Consider the following 19,626-nt stretch of genomic DNA (forward strand, 5'->3'; position numbering starts at 1 on the left):
TCTTCTGAAGCAGAAAATGACACCAAATTTAAGGAAAAATTTCTGTACCAGGAAACTTTAGATATCCTCAGCTCAAATCATCCTCATCTGCTGCACTTGTAACTCAGGGTTTACTACACACGCTGGGTCAGCTACGGCTTCTGTGGCAAGGCAGAGCGACGCACACCCTGCATGTGGACCGAAACTGCACATCACTGAATCCCAGTCATTGAGTCGAGCAATGCAAATCACCACAGAGCAGTGTCTTGATGATTTACAGCTCCACCAGCCCATGACCTGCAGCACAGTGATGTCTGTGACACTATGTTACGAGGTCAGCAATACCATTCCAATCCTTCTAACACAAATTCCCTATCAGCTCCACAGAACAGCAAGGATTTTTGTTTAAAAAGATGGATAGCATTCCTTCAACCACACAGGAGAAGTCACAAATATGGGATATAAACCAGTTGTGGTAACCTTTTACATCACCAAATCTCTGCAGATATAGCAAGACAACATACTCATTTTAACAAACTATTTCCTATGAAAGCTCTTTCCAAAACTCAGCATTTTCTCATTTGAAAAATGAGACTGATGCAAAACTACAACACTGTGGTTGGCTCTCTCTTCATCCTTTTAGTTACCTCTAACTTCATGGAACTACAATGACAGTTTTCCTAGATAACTGCTAATGGTGATTTTAAAATCTTGTTAGCCATTATGTCCATTGCAAGCCATGGACTTGTCTTGGTCTTTTGAATTCAAACTGCAATTATAGCAGACATTAGATTGATCACAGGATGCTAGGGGTTGGAAGGGACCTCTGGAGATCTGTGTGTCCAACTTATGCCTCCGACATTTCACAGAACACCTTGTAAAGCCTGCCTCTGCAGAGTTCACAACTCTTAGCTAGAGACAATGCTGGTGTCCTCAGGCTGGTATTTGCTCTCTCATAGTCTTCTACCATGCACCATGAGCACAGCTGTAGCTTCTTTTTCTGGCTTCTGTCTTCTCAGGAGAGCTGCCCTCCCTGCTGAACTGGTTTGATGAGCTGCCTTTCAAATAGGCAACACTTTGCTGAGGGCAGTACTTTGGATGAACTCCTGCACTCTGAACTCCAACCTGTAAAACCTTTAAGCCCTGTGTGCTAAGAGGTGTCAGTAGTTTGGCTGTGCAGTGGGTGTCGAGCTCTACCCAAGCATTCCTACCTTAAATGGAAGAAGAAAACCCCACACTTGGGAAGTGCTCAGCACTGCCTCATGTCTGCTGCAATACCTGACTTGGGTATCAGCAGAGACAAGCAGATGTTCTTCTGCAAAGCCTGTGAACCAGCACTGTTCCCTGCTGTCCACAGCTTGATATCTGAACTCCTCCATCTCCCAGATCATTCACAGGTACACTCGAGACGCTTCTCCTAAATGGGACTTCTCAAATTCTTGCTAGCTGCATAACCTAGCCAAGATCTGCAAGAAAATGCAGTCATGTTTTTGCTGGTGTTCTATCAAAAAAGACTTCAAGAGACCAAATGGTTCCAAAACACAGATGCACCTTCCAGAACAGCGCAGGGCATCATGAGCCATAGAATCACAGACCATTTAGGTTGGCAATGACCTGTAAGATCATTGAATCCAACTGTTAAAAGCCACATCATTCTGCCCCCAAATGACAGATAGTCTCCTCTGAGCTGGTTTTAATTCACATGTCGAGCTCTGTGCCTCATCTGAATTGAAAAATAACGGCAACTTTACAACTCAACAACACAATCATGTGAGCACTATGGTAAGATGAACACGCTCCTTAACCCAGCGGAGGCTATTTGTTGAAGAAAGAAGGGCGGGCAGCGAGCGGGCAGTACAGGCAGGCAGGCGGGAGGGCAGCAGGCTGCGAGTCGGCCGGCAGGTGGCGCTCCGGCCCCGCGGGTGAGCCGCGAGTGCTGCCGGCACCAAACGGCGGGCAGCAGGAGGGAGGGCGGCGGGCAGGAGGGCAGCAAGCAGCAAGAGAGAGGGCATCAGGAGAGGCCAGCGGGTAGCACAGCTGTGTGCAGGTAACTAGTTGGTCACTCCAGACAGAATAGTATGTCCCTGGTTCTCTTGACCTGGAGAGCCCAGAACTGGACACAAGCTTCCAGATGTAACCTCACTAGGGCAGAGTAGAAGGGCAGAACCTTCCTCGACCTGCTGGCCACCCTTTCTTAATGCACCCTAGGACACCATTGGCCAGCCACAAGGGCACACTGCTGGCTCATGGGCCAGCAGCACTCCCAGGTCCTTCTCTACAGAGATGCTTTCTAGCAGGTCAACCCCTCACCTCTACTGGTTCCTCTCCACAGGCAAGACCCCACACTTGCTCACCACTCATAAAACACTGAGCAGCACACACTACAGATGCTTAAACGAACCTGGCCAGTACTTCTGGTCACCCAGAACCATGCTTCTCAGGTCAAACATTACCAGGAACTAGCCTGTCTTCCCCAGCAAATAAAACTCCCAAAGATAATTTGTAATCAAAGCAGTCAGGAGATAAGCTTTCCATCTCAGACCCAAGATACATCTTCTAAGGAAGATCCTGGTGGATTTGCAGTAAATTTATGGAAGTTTTAGTGCTTTTGACAGGCGGCTTTTGTATGAATGATGACACTAAAGGCAATAATAGCAACGTTTAAAACACAAGATGACACTTCTGTTTGGTGACTAGGGAGGATCTCCTTGCCATCCCACCTGCATGTCCAGGAGGGAGCACCAGAAGCCTCTGTGCTACAGCAGCACCCACTCCTCCTCAGACTTCTGTCTGTCATCTTTAAACCAAGAAGTCTCTGCTTTTAACAGACAACCACATTTTCAGAGACTAAAAAGGCAAATGACTGGAGTAAAGATTAGAGAGATATGATACTGAAATAAATCCCAGTCTATTTTTAATTATTCATTTCTGTGCTACTTGAGATTTCCCATTCTGAATATGATACTGTAGCATTTCATCATGCACACATCAGGACTAAGGAGTGGCTGTCCCTAACCCAGATGGCACGTCTCCTTAGTGACCTTGAAGCTAACAAAACCTTCTTTGGCATTCCCACGTCACTGTTGGTAGCTACATGTCATTAACCAGAAATGTGTTATGAGTGAAGACCCTCACACCTTATTACTGGGCAGCAACTGCAGGTCTAAACTCCCATGATGATGAGCAGGTAAAGTCTGACTTTGATCTCTTGGGACTTTAAAAGCCTATTTATTCATTTATGCCACATCAGTACATTGAAGCACAGAAATAGTGACCACCTTGCTCACAGTAAATGTGAGAATGGACCCACCAGGAAGGAGAGTAACATGCTTGCAAAAAGGGATCACAATGATCAACTCTCCAAATATTTGTATGAGTCTGCAATTCATACAGGTTCTCCTCCAATACAGTAAGAAAGTAGTTCAGGAAGAATCTTTAATCCTGCATAGTTTTGCTGAAGTTTCAGTTTTTCTTGCCAAGATTTGGAAAGAGAGAATTGCAATACAAAATGGCAGCAGCACACATTGCTAACACTGGTCCCAGTCTGCACCTCGACCAGCAACAAGCTGCCCAGCATTCTTTACCTTTCCGGTTCATCCCCATCTGGAGGCATTTGAGGAGCCGGCAGTACTGGCATCTGTTGCGCTGCTTGCGTGACATGACGCAGTTCTTGTCTCGACTGCATCTGTAAACCCGCTTGTTGCAGATGCTCCTTTTGAAGAACCCCTTGCAGCCCTCACAGGAGATGATCCCATAGTGCAGCCCCGTTGCCCTGTCCCCGCAGATCAGGCAGGTTCGCTGATCCACCCGCTCATCTGCAAGAGAAGAGGAAAGGCTTTCTGGTCAACACAACAGCTTCGCTGAGAGATCAGAAACTCTCCTGAGGGGACTGGAAAAGCCTTGGCATCCCATCTGCCTCCAGTGCCACAACTATGAATAGAATCATTTCAATTCAAAATATTCTTTAGATATTAAATTCTCAGCAGTGGCAGGAAAAATGAAAACAAGTAGGTCCCAAGCTCGCTTTAAAACTAGCCTCTTAGAAATGCCCTTTGTTACACCATTTACCAGAGATCGAGTTAGTTTGGGAAAGGAAGCACTGTGAGGAGTACACATTACAGCTGCAAGAGGCTACATGGCTGCAGTGACTGTCCCTGCCACAAAACAGGGTCTGCTTCTTCCATCACCAAATCACCCAGGGGGCCAAATGAGCCTCCAGGGCGCTTCCCTGGCACTACCTAATGTATTCCCTTAATAAAGAACAGAGCAAAGAAATAGATGATGTTTTTTCACCAGCATGGCACTAGCATGCTACACTACCCCAGAACTTTCTTTCATTCCAGATTTTATGTTGTTTTTTTCCTCCAGTGAATGCAGAACAGTGTCACACTGTGCATACTCCCAGGTGAAGGCATCTCCTCACAGGGGCTGGGCCATTGACTTACACAAGAGCTGGAGCAGGGCACAGCAGCTGCCTGCATCCACCATCCCACACAGGGTGCTGAGGAGAGAGCTCAGACTGGGAGACACACACAGACACTCAAATACACAAACTCACACCGTGCCTAGTGTGCCACCCACACCCTGCTGTTCTCCTTTTGTATCCCCTCGGTGAAATGATACAGACCTCCTGTTCTATTCTATTCTATTCTACTCTAAGCCCCAACCTTTGGGGGTCTTGTGAAGACGAGCTGGTTCAAATTCATTTCAGCATGACAACACCCAGCCTGGCCTTCTTTGCTTAGATTCAACCAGGGAGTTTTCAGAGATAAGGTGTTTTTATCTACAGGACCTTTCAGAGTGGTGGGAGGTAGAAGTAACAGTGAAGTCCTCTCCAACCTTGATGGCCTAAGCAATCTGACAAACCAGTGTGTGGCTTCTCACTACTGGAGAACATGTGAATGCAATAGAAATAAATGAGTCAAATATATGAAGATCAGAAATGAAACCACTTTTCAGTCACCCAAGCCAAGCCAAAATCTAAACCAGCTGCTCCTATTCTCAAGCTGCTTTTTCCACAGTTTAAGCCCAGCAGAAACCATAACCAATCTAATGTTAATCTTTAAAAGGTTTGCTAACGCACAGCACGCAAATTTGCACTTTCCTGTGAATTTCACTACCATTGTTACCAAACCTGAAAACAAAAGGATGAATGAAGGGAACACAAACTTTAACAGAAAAAATGTTCATGATGTCATCACCCCACTAAAACATTCCCAGTTATACAGGACAGACAGCCTCAGGTATGTGCTTAATGGAGACTGCAGAGGAATGCTGGTACAGATCAGGACTGGGGCTATCAGATCATCTCACTGAAAGAAGGCAGCTAAACATGACTTTGTAGTCACCAATTGCATAATCTCTACCCTCGGCTATCTGATCAGTGCCGGGAGGGGGCCAGGGATTAGCCCAGGACAGAAGAGTCCTCTATCTGTAGGGTTTAGCTCAGCCTCAGCTTAACTCCTGGCCCTCCCCCTACTCCCACCAGCAGTGCCATAAATCATGGGTGTCGGGGGATCCTAGGGTCAGCAGCACTGGCCGCTGGGCATGCCATGCCAGGGTCGGGCAGGAATTGGGGAACCATGAAACTACTGGCTTACACACACAGCAAAAGGCAGAGAGGACAGGGTGGGTTGCTGCAGCATTGCCCAAAAGGCAGAGCGGGGTGGGGGGGGATTGCTGCAGCACCACATCCCGTGGTGGATCACAGGGCTCCCTCCTCGACGAAGCAAGCCGACGGCTGTGGATGTAAGCGAGGACGCATTTCCCGGCACAGCTTTTTTGTTGTGGGAAGAATAGGGCTGTCGCCTGGTGAACATGGAAGATTAAAGCGAGGAGGATTCAGAATCCTTCCCTCCATCCCCATCTCACTGCTGGCAGGGTGACGGCGAGGTGGTGTGAATGGCCCCATCGCCACAATAACTGCAGAGGCCTCCCTGCAGAAACTGTTAATTGGGTGCGTTTCCAGATTAAAATTCACTGTAGAGCAGCAGCACACACGATGAACAAAGAGCAGACCTCCAGGGAATGGAGGGGTGCCCGTACACCCTGTAAACTGCTGCTCAAATGAAACTGATAGACAAAAAATAATTACCTACAGAAAGTCTTGGAGTTTCAGAGGTTTAGAAAAATCCTCTAGGAACCATAACCAGGCCCCAGACATTCCTGCCAGGCCCACGGGTTTGCCAGCCCCTGGCCTTTGCTATTTTCCACCCTGCTTAATGCAAGCGTCTTGTGTAGGTGAAGGGCTGGACAGTCAGGGCAAAACCCCAGCAAACTTCACAGAAATGGTCGAGCACGAGCAAATTTAAAGCAGTTTTGTGATGGGGGTGTCCTGAACTGCCTTAATCTTGAAATGTTACTAAAATATCAGAACACATGGTAAGCATGTCATTTTAAAGCAAGTAGCCTGCTCTCTCTCCTCCCTGGCTCGGTTACCTCTCATCTCACCCATTCCTGCAGTTTCAAAAGTCACACAAGACAACATAGATTAGGAAACAAAGCGATTGATAAGAAATCTTTTCAAATACCTTGCACATGTTTTATCTCAGGGCTGATGAAACTTCCTCCTCCCCCCTCAATTTTCTTGATGGGTCTTATATTTAACAAACTCATACACGGGATATTCTGGCTTTGTTCTCGCCACCCATTGTAGCAGGGGCCACTAAATCAAACAGTTGCTGCTACGACAAAAGCACTCACAAAAATCTCAACCTCATCTTGAACCCTGAAGATTTTTATGGCTACTCCCTCACTAACCCCTCCCCAAAGCCACATTAAAGGATGTATTGTTTTCAGAGGTCATGGTGGGTTTCATACCACATTTTAATACAATGTAAATTCTCTGAGAATATTATGATGTTACACAAGAGTCACAAAAGATGGAGTGAGAAAGAGAAGAAATCTCTCCTTGTCTATGTTTTATAAGCAATACTCTTTTTTAAAAGACTTGCTTTTCTTCTCAGCAAAATGAGCAATCTTCATAATTTTTAAAAGAAAATACTCTGGAATGCTGCAGAAGCACACAGCAAAGATGTGTACAGAAAACACTAAAGCACAGAAAAAGCACAGCAGATATACAGCAAATAAAATATTTGAACAAAGGTCCAGCCCTCAACGAGCCTCCATCACTGCTCCCACCTGTGAGCAAACACCCTGAACAGGTTCTGGGGAAGCTCCTTTTGTGCTCTAAGAGCACCTGGAAAGGACCGGGTGCTGGCTTCATCTCGGTAAGAAGAATCACACCCACCCATGCAGATGCACTTTAAATGCATACGGTCCCTACAGCTCCCTCCAAGAGATTCACCTTGGAAATATAACTGTGTGCCTGTGCAGCCAGCTTGTGTGATTTGTAACATCGGTGCTTTATAACAGATCAGAAACAAAAGACTATTTCCTAGAGTGAGGCCAGAAGTGAAGGCACAAACCCCCAAGGCAGACAGTGCTGGGATCTGGTCCTGCTGAAGAGCGAGAGGGGGGATGCAGAAAGCTGCAGTTTGCAAAACTTCCATTTATACTAAGAACATGAGTTACAGCTAGGAAAATCTTTCAAGGCTGAAAAAAAATGCTTACAGACCATGCTCAGCACTGCAGTTCCTTCATGTATTTAACATCTTTTCAACTGTGCATCATTTATTTGCTTCATGGTTAACTCGCCCTATCACACACAGCCTGCAGCAACCTTTAGCTGGATTTAAATATCAAACTGCTAAATGCCAGCTGTTTGGGGAGAGAGAGCAGGAAGGGGAGATCTCACACATGTGTTACTCAAATCCTAACAGAATCTCACTTGCCTCTTGCCTCTGATGATGCCTCAGACACAAACATACATCTTGGAGGTTTCTTTTTCTCTTCATCTTTCCTAACATTTTTTTTGTCATTGTCAATGTTTAGTTTCAAGAAAATCATGTTGCTAAATTCAAGAAACAGACTTGGGGCCATTCCCCCTTCACTGCAGAGTGTGGCATTGTCCAAACAAGTCCACCCCCAAAACCAGGCGCCTTCACTTAAGGGGCTTTTCTTTAACTTATAATCGATGAACACAGGGATTAAGTTTTCTGTTGGGCAGTCTCTCCTCGGGCCAGCAGCCACCTCGGTGGCTGAGCCCACAGCTAGGAACACAATGGGCTAGGGGTCCTATTCCTAACACCCCAATCGTCCCACAGATGGGGGTCCAAGCCCCATGATGGACGTGGGCAAAGGCACCAGCGTCCTGCCTGGCCGGGCCGGGCTCAAAGAGCAGATTGTGCTGCCTGGATCAGGCTGGCCATGGCGAGAGCCTGAATAGAATTAACCCTCTGTGAACTAAAACAAAAACATTTGTGTGCCCAGCTGGGATAAAGGTTAATTTAAATGGACAAGCTTCCTCACGTCCTTTAACAACAAAAAAGTGGAAAGAAAGAGGCTGCCTGCAACCTTACCCTCTGTACTGTAAAAAGATGTTCTGCTCACAGAGACATAGAGAGCAAGGCTGCATTTTAAAAAGAAAAAAGAAACGCTGAGGCAGAGAAATGGCCAACACATCTCAGCTCTGCTCTCCCTTCCCAGCAATTAGATCCCAAAGTCACACTCTTATTCCATGCTGATTTTGTTTTTGCCAAGGAAGTTCGGTCAAACGAAAACCCTCACACAAAACAGAAATTATCAGTGGCTCTGTTTCATGTAGGTATAAATCAAGAGTGTGCAACTAATGAAACCCATCAGCCTTGCCTTCTGCGGGCTGGGACGCAGCCATTTGCATATCAAAAACTCATCCGTGAAATGCAGCTTCTCCAGGGCAGGCTGAGAGCCCCTCTCCTGCTCACCCCAGCACCCAGCCCTATGCCTCACCGTACCCGTGTCCCCAGGATAGGCGGGAGCTGGCCAAGGGACGATGCTGCAAGACTGATGACTTGCTCTATTGTGCAGCACTGGGAGGACAAGCGACAGAGCCTGATCCTTCACTCCAGCCAGTTGTTGCACAAAGAGTTTGGAACAAAAGCCCCTCACACCCAAACGTGCCCGGTTAGCCAGAGCAGCTGTCTGCAGCCGCTGGACCTGGCATGAGGGTCTCCATCACAGTTTAACCGGCGCTTTCCCCAGGCACCAGCTTTCCGTAATCTAACTCCAGGGAAAAAAAGGGTTTTGTGCAGTCCACTGCCCTGTCCCCTACACAGCAACACACTCCTAATTCAAATCCGGTTTGGACTCTTAAAAATGGATACATTGCAAAGCGGTAACATTAGAAGCTGACTTGTCTGCCTAACCATAATTCCCTTGGATGCATTTAAACCGCCTAGATGTACAATGACTGGGAGCAATGCAGAGCTGAGAAAATCTATGATCGAAACAACCACCCCCAGCAGCAGTCCCTGCCTACAAGGAGGCAGGGCCTAGCCACAACCAAAAATAATGACTTTTCAAAATGTGACTCAAACACGCGATGTGCTTCCCTTGAATATTTCACCCTTATTCTGATGAAGAGCTTTGCCACTGCCTTCGCTCACAGGGAAACATCAACAAGAACAACAGCAAAAAAAGCTGTAAAATATCAGTGAACTCCTATTAGTCCCAGGAGAGATGGAGCTGCATTATCAAGTGCCTACATGACCCCGATACTATCAATAATTAACAATACTAAAAAAAGCTCTTCCAGATGGTCACAGGGATTAGGAAGTTTAAAATATAAACAAATTAAGCCTCAAAACAAACTAATACCCCCACTGCCCCCCCTTACCCTTTTTTTTTTTTAATTGCATAATCCAGCTGGCAGCTGAAGGCTGAGCACACCGCGGCTCGGGCCGGCTCCAGAAAGAGGAAAAAAGGGGAATAAAAGCCTTCTCGACTCGTTCACCGGAGCAGCCACTGCGCAGTCCCCGGCCCCAGCGCCGCTCAGCCCTGCCGGCCCCGGGCGCTGGGACGAGGCGGCCCCAGCTCCACCGCGGCGGAGGCTGTCGGGGGTGGAGGGAGGCGGCGTCCCGGGTCCGCGCACCCTCCCGTCCCCTTGAACAAAGGCCCGCGGCCCCGCTCACCTTCCATGCAGGTCGAGTCCCGCTTCATCCCCCCGGCGCGGCTCTCCTAGGGCCGCCTCATGGCGGCGGCGCGGCGGGGAGCGGAGCGGAGCGGAGCGGGGCAGCCCGGCTCGGCCACCGCCGCCGACCGCGGGCCGGGCCTATGCTAACGAGCCGTGATGTCAGCGCCGCCTCCGCCGGGCACCGGGGCGGGGGGGGCTGGGAAGGGGCCGCCGCGATCAGGGTCCCCGCCGAACGCCGGTCCTCGGGTGGGACCCAGTGCCAGGGCAGCGGTCCCAAATCATCACCGGTCCTGAGGGACCGAGGGCAGCCACGGCTTGGTGTTTTTCCACCGGCTTCCCAGCACGGCGAAGACAACCGTCTGTGAGGTGTTAGAATAACACACCCGCGAAAAAAGAACTGGAATTACCAGTATGAAAATTATTTCCTCAGACTGATAACAACTATTGGCCAAAACCACATGTTTAGTTTTAATTGTCACTGAAACACAAGCGCGGGGTGGATGGATGGATCCCACTTCACAGCTAAGCCAACACTGGCAGCCGCCAGCTCCACACGGGCTGCTGTGGGCAATGGAAGGCTCCTCAGCAGGCACCATCCCATGTCCACAGCACAGCCACAGTATGCTAGGAGCATGGTCTGGGAGACAGAGCATTCACATGTGGGTGGTGGGCACTACAGGCAGGAGACGGGAGTCCTCCTTGTGGGGTCTGCACAAGCCAGGTTGTGAGACAAGATGCAGCAGCTGGCATGAGCTTCATAATCTTCATTTACAGAAATGCAGTAGTAGCCTGTTCCAGTATCCCCCTTGGCCATGCCCAACACCACCACTCTGGAGGAAAGCCCAAGAAACTGCCACAGAACCCATTTTCTATCCTGTGAGGTTAGTACAGGCTTGGTTTAGAAAGGTGATTTCATCATCAGTTTGGTTTTGTCATCAGCCTCACAAAAGCTGACTTGATGATCAGCACCCAGACTGAGGCAGGGGAGAAAAAACAAACAAACAAATAGCTCTAGAAAACAATACACTTGGATGGCCACACTGGGAAATGGGGTGTCTCCCTTCTGCTGGCAGGTACATCCTGCACCTAGCTTTGAAGTACCATGGTGGCCTTTTAAAGTTTGGATGGAGTGGGGAAAGCACAAACCACTGCCTGAAAAACAGCAGCAGCTTAGGAAATAAAACTAATTGTGCTATTGGAGGGGACAAGAGCTTTCTGAGTCCCCATGAAAGCATGTCCCACAGCAGAGGTGGTATGGTCGATGCTGATGGGGATGAGGGAGCCATGCTGCCAATTCTGGTCACCTGAACCAAGCAGTGACCACGGGTCAGCAGATGTGCAAGGACAAAAAGGAACAGAGGACTGGTGTGCACGGTGATGGACAAGTGCAAAGGTCAGTCAAAAGTTCAGAACTTAACAGTATGATCCACACTGGCTTGTCAGTGAGCTGGCATTCCCTTTCCTAATGAAAATGGTTCCAGCAGTTGCTCAAATGGAGTTAAAATCACACTGGCCATAGCTCTAAACACAAAATCAGCACTATAATGAAAAACACTACATGAGATACTGAGTATTTTGTCTCTTGCAGTTTCTCTCACATAAGAAAACAGTCCATGCTGCTCTGTCACTAAACTTAGTGGCTCTGCAAACATTTATAACAATAAATCCCTGACTGACTTAGCTGCCGACCTCAAAACTGGTACTGCTGTGGCAGCCCTGGTAAAAGTGAGCTCTCCATCAGATATATCCACACATTTCCCTGCACCAGCTCTTCTGCTCCTTAATCCTCTTCTTGGGATGAACTCAGCCTTGAATGTTATACAGTTCATGTGTCCCTAGTGCTGCAGGCTGACATGCCTGATAACCTGTCTCAGAGGTCAGCTGGGTTTGACCAAGCCCAAACTAATGCTCACCACACCAAGGCATTGGAGGAAATGGCCAAAGACATTTCTGCCAGTGCCCAATTCAACCTGTCCTCCCAGTGTCTACACTGGCTCCATTCAAAAGCCATAGTCAGTTTCTGTTCCTGCTCCTGAGGACTGCATGGCTCAACAATGCACTGAGAAATGGCTGACTTAAAATAAACAAGGTTCAGAGGCAACAAAGGAGGTCATATTTCACTTGATCCCAAGCCTGAAATTTTATTGCTTTCTGGTGACATCCAGCAATCCAAATAACTCGATGTGCACACAAGAGCAGAGCTCTGCAATGTCCTTCTAGCAGCGTGAGCACTCTATTCCAGCTGATCATGTCTTGGGCAAGGGAATCCAATCACTGAGTTCCAGAGATCCCTACCAAGCCCAGGCCTTCTGTGATTCTGACTATTCATAATCCCTTTTTTAAGCCAGCATTTCCACAGGAGCAGGTGTGTACCACAGTAGCAAGCTGTCACAAACCAGTCCTGCACTGGGCCAGGTCTTGGGTTTGCTTATGCTGTAAATCTGTGAAGTTGCTGTGTCGGTTCTTGACATGCTCTTCAGGTTGACCTCTCTTTTTTGACTTTGGAGGTTACCAAAGCAGGGCTGTGCGAGGAGCCGGTGACACGGCCCTCGCAGCACATGGCCAAGGTAAGCCAGGCTCTGGCTGCACTGTTTACACAGCTGTTTGTGATTGTCCCTGCTCCCAAAGCTCCACATTCTTCATCCCGTGCGAGCACTCAGCTTGCTCCCAGCACCCCTCGGAGAGGTGTGACCAGAATGCAGAGGGCTGATTTTGTAACACTGCAGTGTGATGTGGACACAGCAATCTGGAACGGAGCAACTGTGTGATCACACAATTGCTGTTGGGATTCAAAACAGAGATACACCAAAAACCACCCCTGCTAATTTAGAAACAACTGCAAGCACAGACAAAACCCAGCTGGGAAAAAGAATAATTGGCCAAGGAACCCAAATCTTCCAAATTACCCAAAACTCACTTATATTAAATACACAGCTCACAGTTTGTCCATAACAAAACCTTAAGGGCAGAAAATAATTGCAGAGCTCTGGAATGGTTCTCTAAACTGAGAGGCCAAACCAGGAATGGGCAGAAGGCAGAAAAGAGCCCAGAAAGATTAATTCCATTGTCTGAACCAGACAGCCTTAAAGCAAATATGGTAAAAGGAAAAATAAAATTGCTGGTTCTTATTTCAGCCTGAATCAGCCAATTCCCACCCCAAACAGTAAAAGCTGGTGCTACTGTTACAGACATCAAAACTTTTAGAATATTTTTTGTTGTTGTTCATAAGAGCAAAAGCCAAAACACTCCCCAAAAACAGACAAGTGACACTGCTGCCTGCTATGGATTTATTATCTTGACACTATGGCCACAAGGGACGGGCCCAGGAAGCAAGAGGAGCACACAGGAAGATATCCAGGGTGTATTGAGCATTGGCTCATCCCAGTACCACCATGGCACCTTGCCTGCAAGCAAGGACAGGGAAAACGCTGTGTTTTGCTACAAGTTGGCTACAGTGGTGCCAGGCAAACCAGCCAGGAGATGGTGCAGAGAAGCTGACAGGCTATAAATGTGGCAGGAGAAAAGCAAAATATGCACAAGAGCTGTGCAGTGCTTTAAAAGGCATCCTGGACAAATGCAGGTGTGCTTTGAAGGCTTTTCCTTAAAAACATTTTCCCTGTTTCCTTTTGGGAGCATGAGGGCTTCACCCAGGCAGCATGCAGGAAGCAGCTCCATGAGGGAGCCGAGCAAGCAATGCCAGACACTGCTCTCTCTCAGTGCTTCCCAGATTGTGATTCCAGAGGGAAGGAATTCCCAAAAGATGTGACTTTTTCAGAAATGTGGAGCCTAACTGGAGTCATGAAGCAGCACTGAAATGGATCAGGCACTGACAGACCAGGACAGCCGAGGTGTTCCAGGATATGGTCTGTAGACGCCGTCACACGCTACAGCCAACCCCTAAAAACTTTCATGACAAATCCCAAATTTGGGCTGAGCAGGGCTGGCAGAACTGCATGACCCAATGCTGGGGGCAGCCCTTCCTCACCCTCCCACCCACAGCCCCTGTTTCATAATTCTCCGGGCTCCAGCGAGGCTTTGCCCATTTTCATGACAATCAGGGCTCTGTTGTGTCGACGCAGTTTGAGACATTGGTCCCTTTGTGACACGAACAAAGTCCAGGCTGTGGATAACAAAACCAAGCACATCTCAGCTCTGAAGGCAACTAAACCCAGAGCTGCCTCCACACAACCCAGGCTGCCACAGACCAAACTAAAATACTAAAGATTTGATTTTGAGTGAAAAATAGCATGTATGGAAAGACCAGACTCCTGGGCTTGGTTTTACTTTACCAACAAATGATGCAGTCCATGTGGTTTAGCCAGCACAGGAGCCTCAATCAAAGAATGACATCCAGCACCAAGCTGGTTTGCAAATGTAGCTGAATAAATGTTGTAAACTCAGATTAACACATCTCAGCAGCATCAGTACTGCCAGTGTTACACCTCCAGCCACTGCAGCCAAAGAACTGCTCCCAGGTAAACACAGCACATACTTTCCCCCAAAGTCTCTTCCCCTCTCTTCGTGTATACAGACATTTTAGAGAAAATAAAAAGATCAAAATAAAATTTAGAGAAGCTATGTAAGCAACTGCAAGAAATGATAATAAACATCTGCCTGGCTTCTGAGAAGTGCTGTGATAATGGTTTAATGGCAGACGTGGGTAATTCCTCCGCTCTCCAGTGTTAAACACACCGGGAACACAGTGCTAATAATTCTGGTGAAGACATTCACTTGGTGCACATAAAATTAAGCATTTTCCTCCTTCTTACTAGCTGAGTAGGTCATTGTGCAAAATGAATCCTTCTATTGACTTCCAGTTTTGTCTGCTTATTTGTATTTTTATTTGCTTGGCTACTGGATTTGCCACCCCAGTCTGCTGAATGGCTTGCAAGCAGTGTTTCATTGCATCTCGCTTGACGGGTGACAAACAGCGGAGACCAGCTCTGTATAACAGAGGAAAAAGCAGGGGGGAGGTTAAGGGCTCCTTAGAGAGGTCGCCTTCAGAGGAAAAAAGGAAAACAAATGGGATTGTCGGCATGAGAAGTATATGGTTTTACTGCCTTAGTGGGCAAGTACAAGAAAGGAGAATTGCAAAGGGAGAAGCTTTTACATTTCTATGAGGAGGCAATCGAGCTCCTTTCTAAACCTTCTGCAGAAAGCGCTTCCCTTCCTAGGGGATGACTCCATTTCATTCTGGGAGTGCATCTCCTGTAACTCCCAGTAACCCAAGTTGTGTCAGGCAGTGCCAGATCATTCTAGAAAAGACAGGGAAGTCCTTGAGCTGGGTCCCTGTCCCCAGCAATAGCCCCGCAGTGCCCTGAGCACCTGCCTGGCTGGGGTGAAAGCAAGCCCAGGGCTAGATCTGACCCTCACAATCTCCTTGTGTCCTTCCTCAGTCCATTGTTTCTCCCACAGGGCTAACACTCATGCAGAGAACCCACCAAGGGAATATGGGTGCAGCAGTGGAGTTTCATCCCAGCGTATCACACCTACAAAACCAGCACACCTCATCAATATCAGAAAAAATCTCATCACCCAAACCTGAAATGGGCCTGTGCCTGGGCAGAAAATGCAGGTGTTCAGTGGCACATAGGAACAGAGAAGAGGTATGTAGATCACAAGACAGAGGCAGGAAAAGTTTTGTGCATTCAAATGGTATTCTGAAATGCCAAAAAATTATTTTAGGCCTGACTTACAGAAACTGCAGTCATACCAACTACGCTGCTGCAGTTGATCGTATTTTTAATATTATTAACAACAACAGACCTACAGTTTCTTATTACAACTGTTGTTATCATTCTGACCATTATTTCCAAACAGGCAGCAACAACTGCTGATATTCCCAGGAAAAACAAACAAACAACTAAACAAAAAACATGAGAGGAGATTTCCTCAAATTTCATGTCAGACAGCAAAACAAAGAGGGAAGCAACTTCAGAGAAACAACTGCAGACTCTGTACCTGCATCAACCACACTGATCTGACTGCAAGTGCTAATTAGCTGGTTTAGATCATTAGGAGTAGGGGGCAAATCCTGTTTGTGAACTAATGGACTGATTCGTGCCCCTTGTACATCAGTGGGACTTGGCTGGGGGAACGGGAGAGGACACGTCACGGCAGAGAGGCTGAAGGCTAGCTAGGGTACCATGGAAGCAGAGCTGAGCAAAGGCAGCAGCATCACCTGCTGTGAGCAGGGCTATCTCCCACCAAAGGTAAGTGCAAATACACTGAAGAAAGAGAGAAAACATCAACAGCTGCCAATCCTTGGGATTGACAGCGAGTTAAAAAACTGCCCTCCCCTGCAGCAGCACTGTGCACTCCAGCGACATGGGATATCAGCACCCCGCAGGGCATGTTTCGAGGGGCTGAGCCTGCTCCCCGCCAGCCCTGCAGAACTGTCTAACACTGCTTCGGCACTTTAGGGCCAGGTTTTCCTGCCATAACTCGCCCCAAACGGGTGGCCTGAGCAGGGCTGAAGCTGGACAGGAGAGGGCAGCATCCGACAGACGGACGCAGCTGCCATGGGGGAGGGTACCCCAAGGCGTACAACCCCCCCATTTCGCAATCCAGAGAGAGATACAGCAAATACAGAACGTGCTGTGTGCCACCTTAATCACATCCCAAAGCTGAGCACTAAATAGATAATAAACCAAGATTTTAAAATCAGCTCTTACTGACCTAAGGAGCAGAAACACAGCAGCTCTGGTTCAGGCTGTCGTGGAAAGCCGCTGCTGTCACCAGACCAGGGCTCGGCGATGCTCTCACCTTTCCCAGATGCTCCAGAAGTGATCGAGACAGAAATGAGTCCAGCTCACAGGCTGGTTGGCCTTTTGATTTTATTTTCACTGCAACTAGCTTTTCTGTTATTAGGAGTAGTGATTTTAAATGCCTTTACAGATGAACAGAAATGCCCTTCCAGGATTTATAAGAATGGGAACAAAAGTATGGAGGAACTGTCTGTCATAGCCTGACAATACCCACAGGCTTTCCATTTTCCCCAAGTAACAGCCACTCAAAAACCAGCATATTCCAATGAAAAAAAGAACATCACCAGAACTCCCAGTTTCTGTAAGAACCTCTGCCAACACCTCCTCAGCTTGAAGATTGATTTACTACCTTTAACATACCTCACCTTAACCATCTATAAATTACTTCTTGAGATGATGTCAGGTTTAAATGAAATTGAAAAATGCCAATATCTGGGGAAAATATGTTTATTATAAATGCAAGAACAATTAAGGGAAGAGAAGATGACACTGGACAGTGGGGCTGGAAAATTCCCATACTCAGAAACCCCCTTGTGTAAAATTAACTTCCTTTCTGGAGGTACTCAAAGCTATCAGGAAAGACACCAAGTACAGCAGCTGTGGCCCAGCTGATATACCTAGCACTGTTGTACAGGGTGAGGGGTCAATGCCAAGCCCAGCTGCCTATGAGCATGATTTTTCATGGGGTCTGAACTTCGCTTCATTGTCCAGCCATAATGTGAAGCATCCAGCTCAAAGCTGCATCAGTGGCTCCTTAAGAAAGATGCTTTCATCAGTTAAAGTTTTTGCAGCTGCAGATGTTAGGAAAATGTTCCCATAAAGAACACAGGTTGTTCTTTCTGCTGCAAAGGTGAATGCTTTCTTGTACAGCAGGCAGTGTGATTTCAATGTGAAACCACAGTGGAGGACAGTGCTCAGGAAATTAAATCTCTCTATTCTGTCCAGTCCTTTGGAGCAGCCCAGAAATCCAGGGCACCTCTGCACTGCCACCCCCCTCCTATGATACTGCTCTCACTTCTGAACAGGGCAAGAGCTGAGTCCTGAAAAAAATAACAAGATACCTCCTTGTCTTCTTTCTGCTAAATCTGATCCTAGTCCTTGCTTTCCCATAAACTAGACTCTCAATGTTCACATCACTGCTACCAGCAGCTTCTAAACCCCAGATACCACCCACCCTAGAGAGCATGCGGTCCCAAATTAAGATGTAAGTGACTGCAAATAAGAGCCATTTTTACTAGACTAACACTAGGGGAAAAAAACTCTTCCACCCTCCTCTCCATTTGTGAAGCTACACAGGGCAAACTACTCACAGGCTTATTACTGACAGCGCAGGCTGCCGCAGAGCTGGGACTGCTCCTTTGGGTGTAGTGCCTGAATCGAACATGCAGTATTTAAGACAATTAGGTTTTCAAAGAAACTACACTAAACATTTCTTTCATGTGTAATCAAATTATGTTAAAGCAAACCTCATAATTTAAACCATTCCATTGGTCAGCTCCTATTTGTTTTCCCTGCACCCTCATTTTTGCTCCAGATCTGTCACATTACATTAACACCTTTCCTACTCACTGCCTACAGAAATAACAGCCTTCGACATGCCTGCACAATCCATTTGTCCTGCTCTAATTACTTTTTGACATAGCCTCTTTTGCTGTTATCTTGCCTTTTCTGACCTCTCCCTGTATTAAAGCCATTTAAAACAATCCTCAAATTCGGTTTCTACTGTGTTGTGTCTTACATGATACTACTGGAGTATCAAGCAGGAGCAGTTTGTAAATCAAATATTTAAATCTAAGGTAATCAGATAATGTACTTGAGGAGGAAAGCTACTGCAGCTGGCATAATGTACTTGAGAAGAAAAGCTACCACTGCTGGCTGTTCCTAACCTGAGTCCCCAGGATTCCAACACATTTTCAAGATGAAATTCCTATAGTCAGAAAACTGCTCTATGTAGCTAGGAAGCTCAGAGAGAAACTGAACCTTTTGTGAACTAAGGAATTCCCCGTTGTTTCAGAAATGGAGAGGAAAGCAGGTGAAACTGAGAAACATGGCCATCTTGCACAAAAAGAACCCCAACAACCACCACACAAATTGAGCAGACAAGAAGAGGATCAAGCAGGAGCCATTCAGAAGGAAGCACGACAAACCACACCCTTCTCCAAACCCAGAGAAGAAACCGAGTATCTCTAATCCCAATATTGCTCTGTTTTCATCAAGACCATTCAAAAAATATGTCCTCCTTTTGTTTTGTGGCTGATTCACAGAAGATGAGCCTCTAATTACCAGCTACTTCCCCAGCTGAAGCAGCAGAGATCTGCTCTGTGCCAAGTGTCTGCTTTGGAGTCAAGAACTTATGCCACATGGTGGAACTAATTTTTTTTTATCAAGTCAATCCCTATGTATATATGTCTCATGATACGGTCTAACTGCATCTTCACATGCTATTTTGCACATGATCCAGCCTCATGCTAGCTTAATTGGTAGCTAGTCAATATTTTACTCACATTAGAGGATACTTCACAAACCTACATTTGCTCTGGTTCATTTACAGGGTAATTATCCAGCTCACACAAAGTCTGGTCTTCTAGATACTAGCAGTGCAGCTACAAGCACAGCTCTGCTGGGAAAGCACAGCTCTATATTTTGTTTTCCAGATGACAGCACTATAAAACTGACGAGGGACAAAACTAGAGTCAATTAAAATACATTAAATGTAATGTAACAATGCTATGATTTGTCAGAGCCATCCAAGAGATGTTATTTCTTTGAATTCTTCTAACTTTGTCCTCAGGACATTAAGAACTCATGAATGTTGTGGAAAGCTCTTCCCATGACACTTCCCTACATACATTTTTATTTTCCCCTTTT

The 19,626-nt window shown here is 46.9% G+C and overlaps 1 protein-coding gene across 3 annotated transcripts in view; it reads right to left on the reverse strand.

Moving 5' to 3' along the window:
• NR6A1 (nuclear receptor subfamily 6 group A member 1) overlaps nt 1–19,626 on the reverse strand; it is an 84,555-nt gene that overhangs the window by 13,146 nt on the left and 51,783 nt on the right. For 2 of the 3 annotated variants that reach the window (XM_054174194.1, XM_054174193.1), the window contains one exon: nt 3,564–3,794. In XM_054174194.1, coding sequence (XP_054030169.1) covers nt 3,564–3,794 — 231 coding nt within the window. Of the gene's footprint in view, nt 1–3,563; nt 3,795–9,989; nt 10,089–19,626 lie in introns of those variants that run through there. The other variant, XM_054174195.1, reaches the window with a different exon arrangement.

Source organism: Dryobates pubescens, chromosome 29, assembly GCF_014839835.1.
Source record: "Dryobates pubescens isolate bDryPub1 chromosome 29, bDryPub1.pri, whole genome shotgun sequence".
Lineage (NCBI taxonomy): Eukaryota > Metazoa > Chordata > Aves > Piciformes > Picidae > Dryobates > Dryobates pubescens.